Source organism: Etheostoma cragini, chromosome 7 (assembly GCF_013103735.1).
Source record: "Etheostoma cragini isolate CJK2018 chromosome 7, CSU_Ecrag_1.0, whole genome shotgun sequence".
NCBI classification, from domain to species: Eukaryota; Metazoa; Chordata; class Actinopteri; order Perciformes; family Percidae; genus Etheostoma; species Etheostoma cragini.
The window spans coordinates 10,871,131-10,885,398 of NC_048413.1; the positions used below are offsets into that span (position 1 = coordinate 10,871,131).

A 14,268-nucleotide genomic window follows, 5' to 3' on the forward strand; every position below is an offset into this window, starting at 1 on the left:
CCCCCCCCCCCCACACACACACACACACACCTCCATTCTACTTCTCAGCTGTCTCCAAAACAAGCTCTCCAGCAGAATCTCAACTATAACCCACTGAGAAGGAGCTCAGCAGCTTGTGTGTCATATCAAAGGAAAGCTTGAGCTTCTACCTCACTTTGCATATATTCAGAGTAACTACAGAGCTGTATCCTATCCTCTCCACTCCTCTGCTTTGCTCAAAGCTTACATTGAGAAGCTGATCTTCTCTCGGTGTCTTTGTTTTCCCCTCTTCTCTCCTCCTCCTCTTCTTCCGTGCACCATCTCCCTCTGTCTGTCTGTCTCTATCTCTCTCTCCCTCTTATATACCAGTTAACAGACTGTAGAGTCACCAAGAAGATCAATCTCATTTGTGCTAATTAAATATTAATACTTAGAGCCAGTTGTCAGGGGAGAGGATTCACAGCATAGCAGTGTAGGGAATCATCTACATTCCCACTTAAACTGCTTTTATTCTCACATCTATCACAGCCCAGTTCCTCTACCTGAAACACATTAACACAAACCCATTCAAAAAAAAATTCCCCACACACTCGCTTTCCAAAGAAACACTTTTTTCCCTTACCGGTGCTACTTTTCCTGCCACTTACTAAGGCAAAGCATTTTGAGACAAAAATAGACAAATGAATGCAAGAACAACATTGTGACAAAAAGTTGCTGTTGCCAAGGCAATCAACTAGTTCTGTATGCATTGGCAGCAGTATACTTTTTTTCTTTTCTTTTTTTTTTATATAAATAAGAGGTGTGAGCAGCACACCACATTAATATCAGACGTTTGATCTATTCACTCTCCTGCATTACTACTACAGAAATCATTCTTTTCTGCAACATTTGATACCGAGCACGCACAGAGAAAAACCTACTGGAAGTATTGACGACATTAACACACGCAACAACATGCTAGCATCCATCTTAGGCTCTTTATGCTGCATTGGCAAAAAAAACATTAAATGTTAAAACTCTCTGTTGCTGCAAAGCCCCTCTCTCTACACAATTCATAATTTATCCCCCTTATTTTCCCTCCCTCCCATGCCAGTTACTGGAGGAAGTGGAACATCCCAGCTGCTGACGTGTTGATGAATATTTTCGTGTGTGTGTGTGTGTGTGTGTGTGTTTCTGGCCCAGGAAGGACACACATCATAGGTAATGAGTGTTTTCCTTTTCAACAGAAGCGTATATGACCCAGGAGCCCTGAAATACAGCGTGGGAGGTCAATAAAAAAAACTTTCACTTTGAAACAACCTCTAAAAATCTTACAAACTGGCAACAAGGTCAACGAAATTAGCACCAAGCATATAGAAATTTAATTTAACTATGGCCATATGGTTAATAAATTTGGGCATGAAACTGAAGGGGAATAAAGATTTGAGGAACGGACGTAACTTGACCCCGACTTAACATTCATCCGCTTTAGCTGTGTCAGCTGGAGCAGCTGATTTACATGCTGTACGGTGGTAACGCATCTTCATGCATGATGCAGTTTTTAAATCTGCTGAACTTTCTTTGGTTTTGTGATGTTGATGCATGTGTGTAATTCAGACGTCATCGAATCTGGCTCAATGTAACATTTATGAGCAGCTGAAGCTCGAAAGAAATTTGGGAATTGCATGTTTCTGCAGACACGCAACTAAGCATCTATGAATGCATGCATGCTATACCTATGTAATATCAGCGCGGGCAGGTACGGAAGGAGGTGAGCATTTATTTATGCAAAGAGCACAAACCGCATGAATGCATTTACATTATGCACAGAGGCCATTATCCTGATATTTTATTACCCTGTTGAAGCTGCTGAATGACAGTAAACACCCCACAACAGAATGCTGCTCCATTTAAAAGACTTGTTTACTAAGGATTCAACATTGGCTTACAAGGCCTGATTTTATTATTACTAAGGAAACCTTCTACCAGACTGACTAAGACTGTGTCCATTTTAATTCAAATGAGGGAGGAAGTAAACAAATTGGAGGTGAAAGGGAGTGCCGTCAGTTGTTTGGTGACCTAAACTGGCTCTTAGCATCAGTGTGGAGTAGGTTGCTTCCTTTACTTCTTTTACAGTAGACAGTAAAGTACGTCCATAGTAACTAGCAGAGTAACAAAGAATTATGCTAATCAAGGAAATTATTGAACAGCACTAAAAGGAAGACGGCACAGATGTAGAGCCTCAAAGACAAGTTCATATTATAAATTATATTAAAATTATTGGCAATATGAATGCATGCCGAGTAGTGTTTCTGCTCAATAGGTTGTATAATTTGTGTGTAAATGTGCAAATTACAGAATTTCCCTTTGGGGATCAATCATTTTGATTTCTGATACTGGTGATAAAAGGAGTTGGTCCTGCCTTTGTATCTATTAAATTAGCCTTTAAAAATGTCCTTGCCCTCTGTCCCATCAAAATAACTTATCACATAGATTGAATTTCGGGAAATCACACATCAGCAACGTCAGAGCACAAGTTCAGTAAAACGCTGGAAAATGTGTTTCTGGATTATGTGAGTACAAATGTGTGAGTGCATCCACATCATTCTTTCATCCTGAAGCAAAAGGACTGAAAGAAGCTGGAGCTTTTCAAACTGAATCTGCAGCACGGTGAACGGCCCTGTGTTTCAGTATGCCGCTGGAGCTGTGGCCTTGGTGAATCTATAGAGCCCACACAGAACGAGTACATGCTCCTTCCTCCAGGTTTGCTATATGCATTGTTAGAGGCTGTACAACATGAGTCATGTTCTCTTTTATTAAGTCAAACCTTCAAATATTTGTCCTTGCTCTAATTGTCCCATTATCCGGTAGCTCCTCCTCATCTACTCTAAATGATATTGTTTCGCTCTTCCTGGTTATCATCCTATTCCATTCCTCTACATTTTTGTATCCCCTCTTTCTCAGGCTTTTCATTTTCTCTCTTCTTTTTCTCAGGGGACTGGAGCGCTGTGCACGATTGTCATGGCAACAGCAGTGGGAAGACAAGATGGAGGAGTTCTAGATGGCCTGGCCTCCTGTACAGGAGACGATTGTGTGTGTGAAAACGCCAGATGTTATCTTTAAAAGTAATATGAATTATTATTACATCATATTATCAATATTGAAAAATATCACAGAATTGAAAAGCTTTAAGTAAAGATAGATGTTTTTAACAGGTTTATTTGCACATGCAAATGACTATTTTAATAAAAATATATTTCCAAATCTGAGACCTTGCGGAATATTTGCAGTGTTATTCGACGTGGACGTCTAAAAAAACACGATTGCCAACTTTGAAGATCACATCTGGCTTTTTTTTTTTTTTTAACAGCTGTCACCACAAAGTTGTTTAGCAGCTACTTCATTTATTACCACAGCCTATTCTACCTCTTGTCTTTTTCCATTGCACTAACTACATGTTGCCCTTCTTCCCTCTTCTAGGTGTTTGACAACCACAGAGTTGAAATTAGAGAACATTTATTGGACAATCCAAAACTAAAATGGGACTCTGTTCATTTCAGATGCACTGTTTTGCCTTTGCACGGAGCTTTAAAGGTAATGTCAAAATGCACCACAGCCTGTGTATCTGCAAATGCTCTGTGACGCATTTGAATATTTTAATTGTGAAGCTTCTGAACTCGCCGTGTTTCTTTCAGAGATTACCCGCAAGCTAACCATTCTGACATTGTTCCGTTCAAAGCAATGCTGCCTCCTGGGCTAAACTGGTGGCTGATCTTGTGTAGAATTAAATAAATAAATAGGAAATGCAACTTAAAAAATAATTATTACTGTAAATGTAACTTCTGTGACACAACTAAATCTACTGCTTAAATATCTTTTCCAAAACTGTAAAAACTATTTCTGTTGGAAACAGAAAATAAACCCATTTGAGAGAAAAGTATCCCCGTAAAAAAGCATTGTGTGATGTTTGTTTGACCTTGTGCCTGTCTTAAAAACTCTGCTGACTCTGAGTCAGACAGCGCAGATTGATGAGTCACAGATAAACAGATTAAGGCTTCTTCTCCTCCAGCTGAAGTCCACCTTGTTCCTCCTCCTCTCCTCCACGTATACTTATCTAAACCAATCCTCTCATACACGCTCCCCTCGCTGAACTTCCTGTGCTGTTCAGCAAATCTCACACTCTCTCCTCTAATCCTCTTCCTCCACTTTCTCAAAACGTGATCCCTGGCCTTCCTATTTCTCATCCTCTCCTCTCTCTTCTTATCTGTTTTACCCCGCTCCTCCCATAATTGTTGTTTGTGAATGATTATTTGCTAGCTGCTAGCGATCACTTGAAAGGTTACCACATCATTCTTTGACAGAAAGCTGAGCACACACCTTAGTCCCGAAAACCGTTATTATAGAGTACATCTGCAGCTAATGATTGTTTCTATTGTTGATTAATCTGTGATATATATTTTGAATCGTCACATAAATTGTTCAGTCTAGAAAGCGCCCTTAATTCCCCAGAACCCAGGGGGACGTCTTCTAATTGCTTGTTTAGTGTGAACAACGGTACAAACCCCAAAATTAATCTATTCATAATGATGTCATAAAAGGGAAAAGAAGCAAATCCTCACATTTGAGAGGCTGGAACCAGTACGTGTTTGGCACCATTGCCTGATTAACTGAAGAAGTCGCTTCTGACGTTTATTGCTGACAATGCACAAGGTGGTTCTAGTAAAATCTTTGTTGCACTCTGTGTCTGACTGAGAGTCAGAGCCGCGCCATCAGCCTGCGTCATCTGTCTCCACCGCTGTTATGTTTGGAAAATTTTGCTCTGCAAAGTTTATTTTATTTCAGTCCCAAGAACTTTCTTTGGTTTGTGTCTGTGAATGTCCCCCCCACCCCCCTTCTTAAAATGATATGTGAAAATAGTGCTTCCGATAATGTTGCCATGGTCGTTGTGTTCTGCGTCAAGTTTTTGGTTGGTATGCGTGGAACGTAGGATCCGTCACATTGTCGGAATTTGGTCCTAAATTTGTGACGCTGTCAGAATTTTGCAGCAGGCTCCCATTGGCCATCAAATAAGGAAATTGACTATGTTATAGAAATTTTACATTTTACATATGTAAGAAACATTTTTCAAAAATCGTTTTACTATGTTTAAAATTGTTTTGTGTTGCATTATTTCAATTTTCAAGCAATACTCAGCCCTACCTCTAACCATTTAGATAGAAACTTAATTATCTAAATACCGACACCCTGGCTGCGTGTGCATGTACATTTTCTGCCCCTCATCAGCTGGCCTCTCACCTGAGCTCATATTACTGACAGGCTAGTGTCAAAGCTAACAGAGATGATCGACTCTGCTGCCAGTCGCCATGCCTGCCCAAGTAACTGCCTGTAGCCCCCTTCCCTCTCATCCTCTCCTATATTTCCTTTCCTCTCTGTTCTGCTCTTCCTCTCAGGAATATTGCCCTGCATCCATATCAGTCTCTCTCTTTCAAGACACACTCAAATAGGCCTATAATGATGCTGACATTTAACACAATACTGCAGCGTTATTCCAGCAGCAGTGCACAGGGTCAACTCATTAGAGGGCATATATGATGTGGGGTGAAAATCCCAACCTGCCACTAATAGAGATCTGGGTCAGCCAGCATGGTCGGCAATTTAACAACAATAAGGACTGGACCTCCAGTTTCATTCAGTGTCTGCGTGGACAGTTTACCCTCCGGCAAACAAACTGTTTTGTTTTGACATTTTAAAAAAGAAAAACATTTATCTCGAGGTCATTCCAGGCCAAAAGCCTGGCGTGGCAGTGAAAAGGCTGATAATCCCGGAAAAAAGGTAGCAACCGGCATTCAAATTCCACATCTAAACACAATACAATAAAGTGTGACTAAATTAACAAACATTAAAATAGCGGTATGGCAGCAGAATGTAAGCCAACTGAGAAATCAATTTGTGAATCAAAATCAATGAAATGAAAGTCATGAAAAAGTAATTTTCTGTTAATGATGACAGACTATGATCTCTCAGGACTTATTAATTCCAGGTACAGCTTTTATAAAATAAAACATCCAGAGCAAAAAATAAACAGTCACACCCTTCACAATTTAGACAACATACAACGATATTTCCTTTGCACCAACATTAAGAGTGACAAAGTCTCTTAGGTCCAATTCAGCAGCCTCTGTAGTCATAACGTATATAAGTCCCTGACCTAATGTGCTCTTCCACCCCCCCTCCCATATATCCGTCTTGCCTCTCTACCTAGCCTCCCACTCCTTCCCACAGTCATCTGCTCCTCGACTGCCATGCTAACTCAGCCCATTGTCTCATTTCCTCTCTTCGTTTCATCCCATCCAATCCGAGCATTTTCAACCTGCCACCCACTCTCTTCGTCACTTTTCTCTCTGCCTTCTCATTATGTCACTCTTTATATGCCAACTATTAAAGCTGTTGTCTGTTCAGTTGTCTGTTTAGTAGACAGCAGTACATTCTTTTGTGTGCTTAATCGCACATCCTTACACGACAAAGCTCCAGTTCTCGCATCTATTTATCCAGATTTATGACATCAAGATGTAATACATACCTCTTTGCACCAGCATTGTGACCTCACTGCCTCTGGGACATTTGCTCAGCAGGTCCACCACCTGGTTATGGCTCATATTTTGCACATTTCTCTTGTTGACCTCCATCAGAATATCCCCCTCCTTCAGGCCACGGCAGCGTGGATAGTCCACTATCTGCTTGACTCTCTGCCCTCCTCCAGTCAGGCTGTCGGCAATCGTGAAACCAAATCCCTTGTCGCCCTTCTCCATATGGATGGTGATCAGCTCCGGCTGCGTGGCTATGGATGAGGCCAGGGTGACCACATCGCTGGAGTAGCCGTGTGAGCCGTTAGACGCCACCTCAGCTGAGGGGCTGTGCGGCCGCAGCTCCCTCATGCCATTAACGGCTCCGGCCTGGTTGGAAGGCGAGTCAAACGCCTCCTGTCCGTTGACGATTATAGGCTCCTTATCTAAGATCGCCACTGAGGTCACCAGGCTGGTGTTTGGGTCATCAGGGTCAAAGGGCAGCGGGTAGCCACGGCATAAGGCCAAGTCCACCATGGAACCGATGGGGATGGATTGGAAGATCTTCACCACCTGAGCGTGGGTGTAGCCCAGCACAATGGTGTCATTCACACTGACTATCACATCACCTGCACCAAGGGAAATTACACTGTTAGTGATGCCAACATTTACAAAATTAACAGCTAGTATCTGGGGTTTTTAACTCATAAGTCAAGTCAAAACACTGCTGGTGTGAAATTCCATTCAATGTAATGAATTTATTAGGCAACCTAATGGGTGTACCGTGTGTGCCCCCTCAACCAATTTAGCATTGTACTCCTATAACATTGTTATTGTTCTTGTTATCATAAGACAGATCAGTGCAAATCTACATTGCTGGTAAGCGACATGCATGTTTATAACCAGGAAAATCTCATCTTTTGTTTTGTAAACATGCAACTCCTCGGTCACTGCCTTTTTAAAATCACAACGCATTGTATTATGAGTTATTCCTGTAAGTTAGGTCTGTAAAGTTGTAGATCTATGGAAAATGTGTATAAAGGGTTAAATAACCAACTAGTGAGCCCTTAAGTGCTGCGTTTACGGTGGTACAGCCCCCGCTGTCGAGGACTTTAAAAGCCAATGTCTGTGAGGTAACACTAGACAGAAGTAGTGGAAAAAGTGTGTTGAATGAAATCAGTGCCCCCTGTAGACATTGGTTATGTACTGCACCTGTCTCCATCTTGCCATCCACGGCTGCAGGCCCGTCCAGCACCAGACTTTTGATCTGTAGAAACTCATCTGGCTCGTCACCTCCGACCACAGTGAAGCCGAAGCCGCGACGACTCTTCTTCAGCTTTGTGTTGATAAAGGTTCCTTTAAGCTCCGCTGGGTTTCTTGTGAAGAACGGCTTCCCTCCTGCAGAGCACCGAGAAACAACTTTTACTTTTGTGTCCATTCACATATTCTACATGCAACTTTCATGAATAAAGTTTTATTGCCATTTTGTCTCTGAGATCAGGATCATACTTTGAAGACTTCATTGTCATATGTGAACAAATCTGCAAGCGGAGACCACAACTGATTCCTCAAATGTTAGGCACCAGTATCATCAGCTGTGACAGGCCATGAAACAATGGATTGTTTGTCTTATTAGAGGTGTTTGCTGATGCATGAACAGCTCGGACAGTTTGACATGTGCCTAACAATATTTTGTCTGCATGCATTTATTCTTCCACATACTGTAGTAATTTCCAAAATTGGTGGTGTCCTTCAAAATGTCATGTCAAAAGAGTTTAAACAAATCAGAAGAAATGAAACTGTTTTTACCCCCAGAAAATAGAGGGAAAATGTCAAAGCAAAGGGAAAATTTACAATGTAGATGTAGTGAAGAAAAACAAACGTTTCTGTTATTAATCTGAACTACATGATGTATCGCGTCGAGAACACATGATAGAAAAATCAATCAGTGGTAATGAAATATATACAATGTCTATTAAAACATAACAATTTACGTTTGGCTCCAGCAGGCATGGGAGGTAGAGTTGGTGGGACCTGCGGGTCCCTGTAGGTCTCAAGGTGGTTTGGAGCATAGTTTGCTAAGGGAGCCGCTGCTGATGAGTGCTCCTCTATCCACTCTGTATAGACACAATCACACACACACACACAAACACATTACCAACACACACTCAATACAAAGGTGTATTTACATGCCACACATAGAAACACTTAACAGCAACACACAGACACATAGAGCTTTAAGCACACACATACTTGCCATCTGGAAGTATTTTACACCTCAGTTGTAATTGGCTACTCATTTACATCAGCATCTACTAGTGTTATTTCTTGAATGGAAGATACTTTTGTAAATCTTCCAATGTCAAATGTAAAAATATATTTCATCACTGCAAAATAATATATGTAAAATGCAAAACAGTTTATGTTTAATGAGGGGTTTTCAAAGTTTGATACTGTGGGGCCCCCCGCTCAGACAAAATCGAGTGTCCAGAGGTTTTCAACACAGGGCACACATCTGTATATAAATGGATAGAGGAGAGTGTCATTATTTCAGGAATATAGGTACAAAACATTGTGATGGGAAAATCTGAGGCACAGTACAGACAAAAAATATTTATAATGCAACATGAAACAAATCAATATTAAAAGGATGCCATCACTCCCATTATTATTCTTTTTCTAAATATATTCTGGGGATAAGGATGCTCTAATTTTTGGAAATACAGATCCCTTAATTTGAGAGCGTTGGGGGATGTAAACAGAAAGTGTAATGTTGCCATGGATTGAGTTGTTTTTGCCTATATTTGTATTTACATTTTTGGCAATTTGGGACCATTCAAAGTATGCAGAATTAGCTATTGGAGGTTCCTATTTGCAATTAAGGAACCTTTAAAAAAGGAAGAATCATTACTCATATTTGTAGAATTTTGTGCCGGACTTTGATGCCACTTTTGTTAAAGTTAATGGAGAACTATGGAGAAGTAAAGTTAACTGTACTGTTTTTAACTGCACTGAAGTGACACTTAAATGCAAGATGCAAGCTAGGGCCCTTCATGTTTATGGCTTAGAGCAGTGTGTGTGTGTGTGTGTGTGTGTGTGTGTGTGTGTGTGTGTGTGTGTGTGTGTGTGTGTGTGTGTGTGTGTGTGTGTGTGTGTGTGTGTGTGTGTGTGTGTGTGTGTGTGCGAGTGAGTGAGTGAGTCAAATCACTGGGCCGAACTACAAAAACTAACTTCCTGTTTTTTCCACAACACTAGCCTGCACCCGTCCCTTCCCCCTCCCACAGTATCTCTGCCTTACGTCACTCCCACCCGGCCCCCCCGGGGGGGTGTGCCTCACAGTGTGAAAACCTCTGGGCTAAAGTACAAATCTCTTCCTTGCCTTTTAATGGTAAACTCAAACTAAATGATCAAATACAGAATGATATACAGCATTTATGATTTTAAATCACATAAATTAAAACCTGAACAAAGAAGACACCTGGGCTTGGGCCAGCTCTACTTTAGTCAAACTTGGTCATGAGAATCCAAATTTGCATTTGGTGAATACAAATGTTTTTTCCCCATCACGTCTTGACAGAAATTGAAGTTAAGTCACAAAATAGAGAAGAAAAGCATCTGGCCAAAACCCAGGAGAGCACTGGAACAACTAGAAGGACATGACACTCACAGACATGAAGAAAGAAAGAAATGGTGCCGTGCCAGGGCAGGAAACGAACCTCGAATATACCGCTCACCTTCTGGAGGCTGCGGCTGCTGCTGCTCCAGGATTTTTCGACGCCGTGCCTCCACCATTGGGTTCTCATACTGAGTCTTCCTGTTTATATGACTGGGACAGTAAGAGGGAGAAGGAACAAGATAATAGAAGTAAATATGTGTTAGGAAAAAAAGAAATGACCGTATATACAGGCTCATCAAATGTGCTCTTATCAATGTGATGGACATCTCTCCATGCAATGCAAAGTCCTGTTTGCATGTGTGTTCATTTGGGCCTAGGTGTGTGTGTAATGTGTATAATAACAGAGTAACATTTTTTTATTTTTCCTGGAGGATTTATAATGTCTTCTTAAGTATGTCTTCTTATTTAATTTAGACAATTTGCATGAATAGGGTAATTAACTTACTCTACATAGTACACTCCGTACACTGGGTCTTCTATCCTTTCCCATCCTGGAGGCAGCTCTGAAATACAGAAGGCAACACACCATTAAACACAGAATAATACTTGCACCTCGGGCATTTGCAGAGCTAAGTGAGATCCTGAGGTTGGGTTGATTCCACAACATTCAGTGTAGCAAACATAGTTATTAAAATACAGTTACAGTATAGTAATATACAAATATAGTATGCAAATTTGTACTGGATCACATTCCTCTATTGCATTTAACATCTCTGACATTAGAGAGTTCACATGACTTATCCGGCAAGTAGTGAAGTTTTCAGTTTGTTTGTTTGTCAGCAGGATTTTGGAAAAAACTACGGGACCGATTTCCATGAAACTGCGTTGAAGGGTGTAGCATTGCACACAGAAGAACCAGTCACAGTTTCGAATGGATTGGCCTTGGCGTAGATCATCGCTGTACCCTTGTTAATGTTTTTCTTCAGAGTTCTGAGTAAGAGATTGTTTTGTTGTGTTGTGCTCGTAAATATGGTTAGTTATGGCACTGCATTTTGTACTTTTAAATTCTTCCATCAACGAGAATAATTAAATTACCGAACTAGGCAAAGACTTTTACTATTATAAAACTGGATAATTTGTGACCATTATTATTTTATTTGAAACAACTTTTTCTGTTTCATCCTGTTTCTTAAATTTTAGCTGTGATTTCTACTTGCCAAGGACTCATTAAACTCTCACTTTAAAGCCGTGCCAGTGGCCCTTGTGTGTCTAATGAATATCTTAGTCAAAAGACATGCATAAAAAAAATTATGACCAGGCTCATACTCTCCTGCCCACAACCACTTTTATTATGCTTGCCACAATGAAATAAAATTCCCAAAAATTGTGTGAACACAACAAAGAGGTCAACACACAAGTGAAGTCTGGAAAAACTCTGCATGAGGCGGACAGATGAAGATGGATTAAACTGACAAATCCCCATTAAGATGTTGACATCTCAGTCCTCCGCCTCCTCATTGTATTTGATTTCAGACAAAGACATTACCGCCTTGTGTTACTTTGGGCTTCTCCCAGGTCCAGTAAACACTTTTATAAGAGTTTGGATTTCACAATCAATAATCACAGACTGTCTGCATCTGAGCAGCCAGCAGTAATAAAGGCTTACAGCCAGACATTTAGGGCCTTGTTTGAGACTGAGCTCTGGTTCCATTATGGGGTTGTTTGTGCAACTTGCAACAGGAACAAGGATCAGCAGCCGAGCCATTTCCCATTTGTCTCTGAAGCAACTTGAAGTAAATATATCAGTTCATAAGGGTGTCGCTGATGCAAATAACTCCTGTAATGCATGCCGTGGAGCGGGAGGAGCAGAATATTGTATTTGTTACATGAAAAGCAAATGTGACAAAAATATGACTTAATCACAGACATTACAGTATTATCTTACATGATAATACATCTGGATGCTGAAATGAGCAGGGTTAACATTTGGAGACCAGAGACAGAAATTTAATATAACCAACTGCCAATAACATTAAAGTCATACTGGACTGAATGTATGATGGTCAGGTTTACACCCGATGTTTTTTTACCATCACAAACATAAACCATGTCTGTTCAGCAGGAAACAAGAGAAAATCTTTTCTGCTTTCTGTACAAACAGTGTACAGTTTTAGCCTTTAGGTCTAAGAAACATATTAAATTCATTTTTTTCCTTATTTACATTAGCTCGCAGTCATCTTCAGCTCCTATTTTAGAGACTAAGGAGCAGCAGCATAATCTTTTTTTTTAAAGATCATTTTTTTAGGCTTTTCCGCCTTTAATTTTTGACAGGACAGTTAGGTCAGAGAAAGGGGGGGGAGAGGAAGACATGCAGGAAATAGTCACAGGTGGCATTCGAACACTGGACCTCTGCGTCGAGGCGTTAACTGCTCAGTACATGTGTGCCTGCTCTACCACTGAACCAACCTGGCCACAACAACTTTTGTTTTAAGCACAAGAATCGAGAAACCTTACCAAGCTCAGTCTCCAGGTCTTCCGTGTGTATGCCTTCTTCTCCAAAATGAAAGCAGGATGAAAGAAAGAAAACAAAATGAAGAATAGAAAAGGGGATGGATGGCAGAGGAGAGGTGGGTCGGGAATGGAGGAATCAAGAGTAAACAAAGAATGAAGTGACAAAGTGATGAAGTCCAGAGAAAAGCAAATAGGGAAACAGAAACCCCTTAGTTTCAAAACCTCTATTAGCAGGATACAACCACATCGAAACAAACAGCAACAATGTAGACAAGTGCAGCGTGCCACTTTAAATTTCACCACTTGATGGTGCAATTTTGCAAGCAGACTTCTTGATTCTGAACCACACCACTGTCAATTGGAATAAATCAAAAATGTTGCTGTTTAATTGGTAATTGTTTTTCATGTTGTTATGTGATAATCTTTGGGAAAGATTACACAATCAACTATTTACAGTATGGCAAATGTAGGACTCGTAACAAATCTTTTGTTTTATAAAAACAGTGTAGAGCACAATGTATGAGACCGCACACACCACCCACTGATTTCTAAAGCACTTTGCTGAAGTGTAAATGTACACTTTTATTGTATCAATGAAGTGAAGCCGCTTACCATCGTCATCACACTCATCCAGAGGCCTGGAGCCTTTGTCTCTACACCGAGGATCCAGCCATGATGTGGTCTTTGTGTTGTGGCTGAGAGGAAACAAACAAGACAACAGAATAATTCAACACAGCCTGTCAAACCGAGATATAAAAGCACAGCAGGGGTGTGTGAATGCATCAATAAGAATTAGAGAGTGAACCGCGTCAGCAAGTTTACAGAGGACAGAAGGCGCCCGCTGCAAAGAGAAATGAGAACAGAGCGACACACACAGGATATCAACAATAAACGACCGGACATTTCCCTCTATTGTTAAACAACAACATACTGTAAATCAGTGATAGCAGAAATTAACATACAAGCTCTGAAAATACACAGCCATGTCCTGGTGGTGTGCCTTTGCCGTGCTGCAGAGAGGACAGAGAGGTGGAGGTAGTCAGGTGATCAGGATGTGATCTCCTTTAGAGATCGGGACATGCAGGGATTAACAGGAAAGCAGTGGCACCCAGGGGGCTGGGCAGGTTGGCTGGGAAGGCCTAAAAACCAAATCATGGGGGAAGACAAGCCACTGGACGAACAAAAGGGATAATTGTGCAGGTAAAATACAGAAAACACCAACTACGGTATGAGCTATGGTGAGAAATGTTTATTCAGGCAGTGCAAAGAGTGTGCTGCAGCAGATCAAATTAAAATGTTGCAGCTTGCTGATACATACTCTATGAAGTAAAGTTCTCCGCTCTCAGTGTAGGCCATCTCCCAGTTTTCAGGCAGCGGCCCCTGTGGGTCTTCCGGTGAGACCTGCGGTTCAGCAAGGGTCTGCTGCCCGCTTTCTGTGGTGGAGGTGGCCGCATTGTTCAGACCACAGGATAGAGCATTGTCACGTGCGGGGTACGGCCGGAGGATGCCGCCGCGGCTCTCGTCCTGGTCGTTAGGGTTACCTGTGCACAACAAAGGAGAGGGGAAGAGGCTACGCACTAAAGATCCTGGGTAACACAACGGGGAACAAAAAAAAAAAAA

At 41.2% G+C, this 14,268-nt stretch overlaps 1 protein-coding gene across 1 annotated transcript in view; it reads right to left on the reverse strand.

Moving 5' to 3' along the window:
* The window catches only part of LOC117948168 (membrane-associated guanylate kinase, WW and PDZ domain-containing protein 1-like), an 87,258-nt gene that overhangs the window by 18,723 nt on the left and 54,267 nt on the right, over nucleotides 1-14,268 (reverse strand). Inside the window, exons 5-12 of the mRNA XM_034877682.1 lie at nucleotides 13,967-14,234; nucleotides 13,261-13,343; nucleotides 12,652-12,687; nucleotides 10,643-10,700; nucleotides 10,256-10,347; nucleotides 8,516-8,638; nucleotides 7,734-7,919; nucleotides 6,518-7,150 (exon numbers count right to left, since the gene is read on the reverse strand). Coding sequence (XP_034733573.1) covers nucleotides 6,518-7,150; nucleotides 7,734-7,919; nucleotides 8,516-8,638; nucleotides 10,256-10,347; nucleotides 10,643-10,700; nucleotides 12,652-12,687; nucleotides 13,261-13,343; nucleotides 13,967-14,234 — 1,479 coding nt within the window. The remainder of the gene's footprint in view (nucleotides 1-6,517; nucleotides 7,151-7,733; nucleotides 7,920-8,515; nucleotides 8,639-10,255; nucleotides 10,348-10,642; nucleotides 10,701-12,651; nucleotides 12,688-13,260; nucleotides 13,344-13,966; nucleotides 14,235-14,268) is intronic.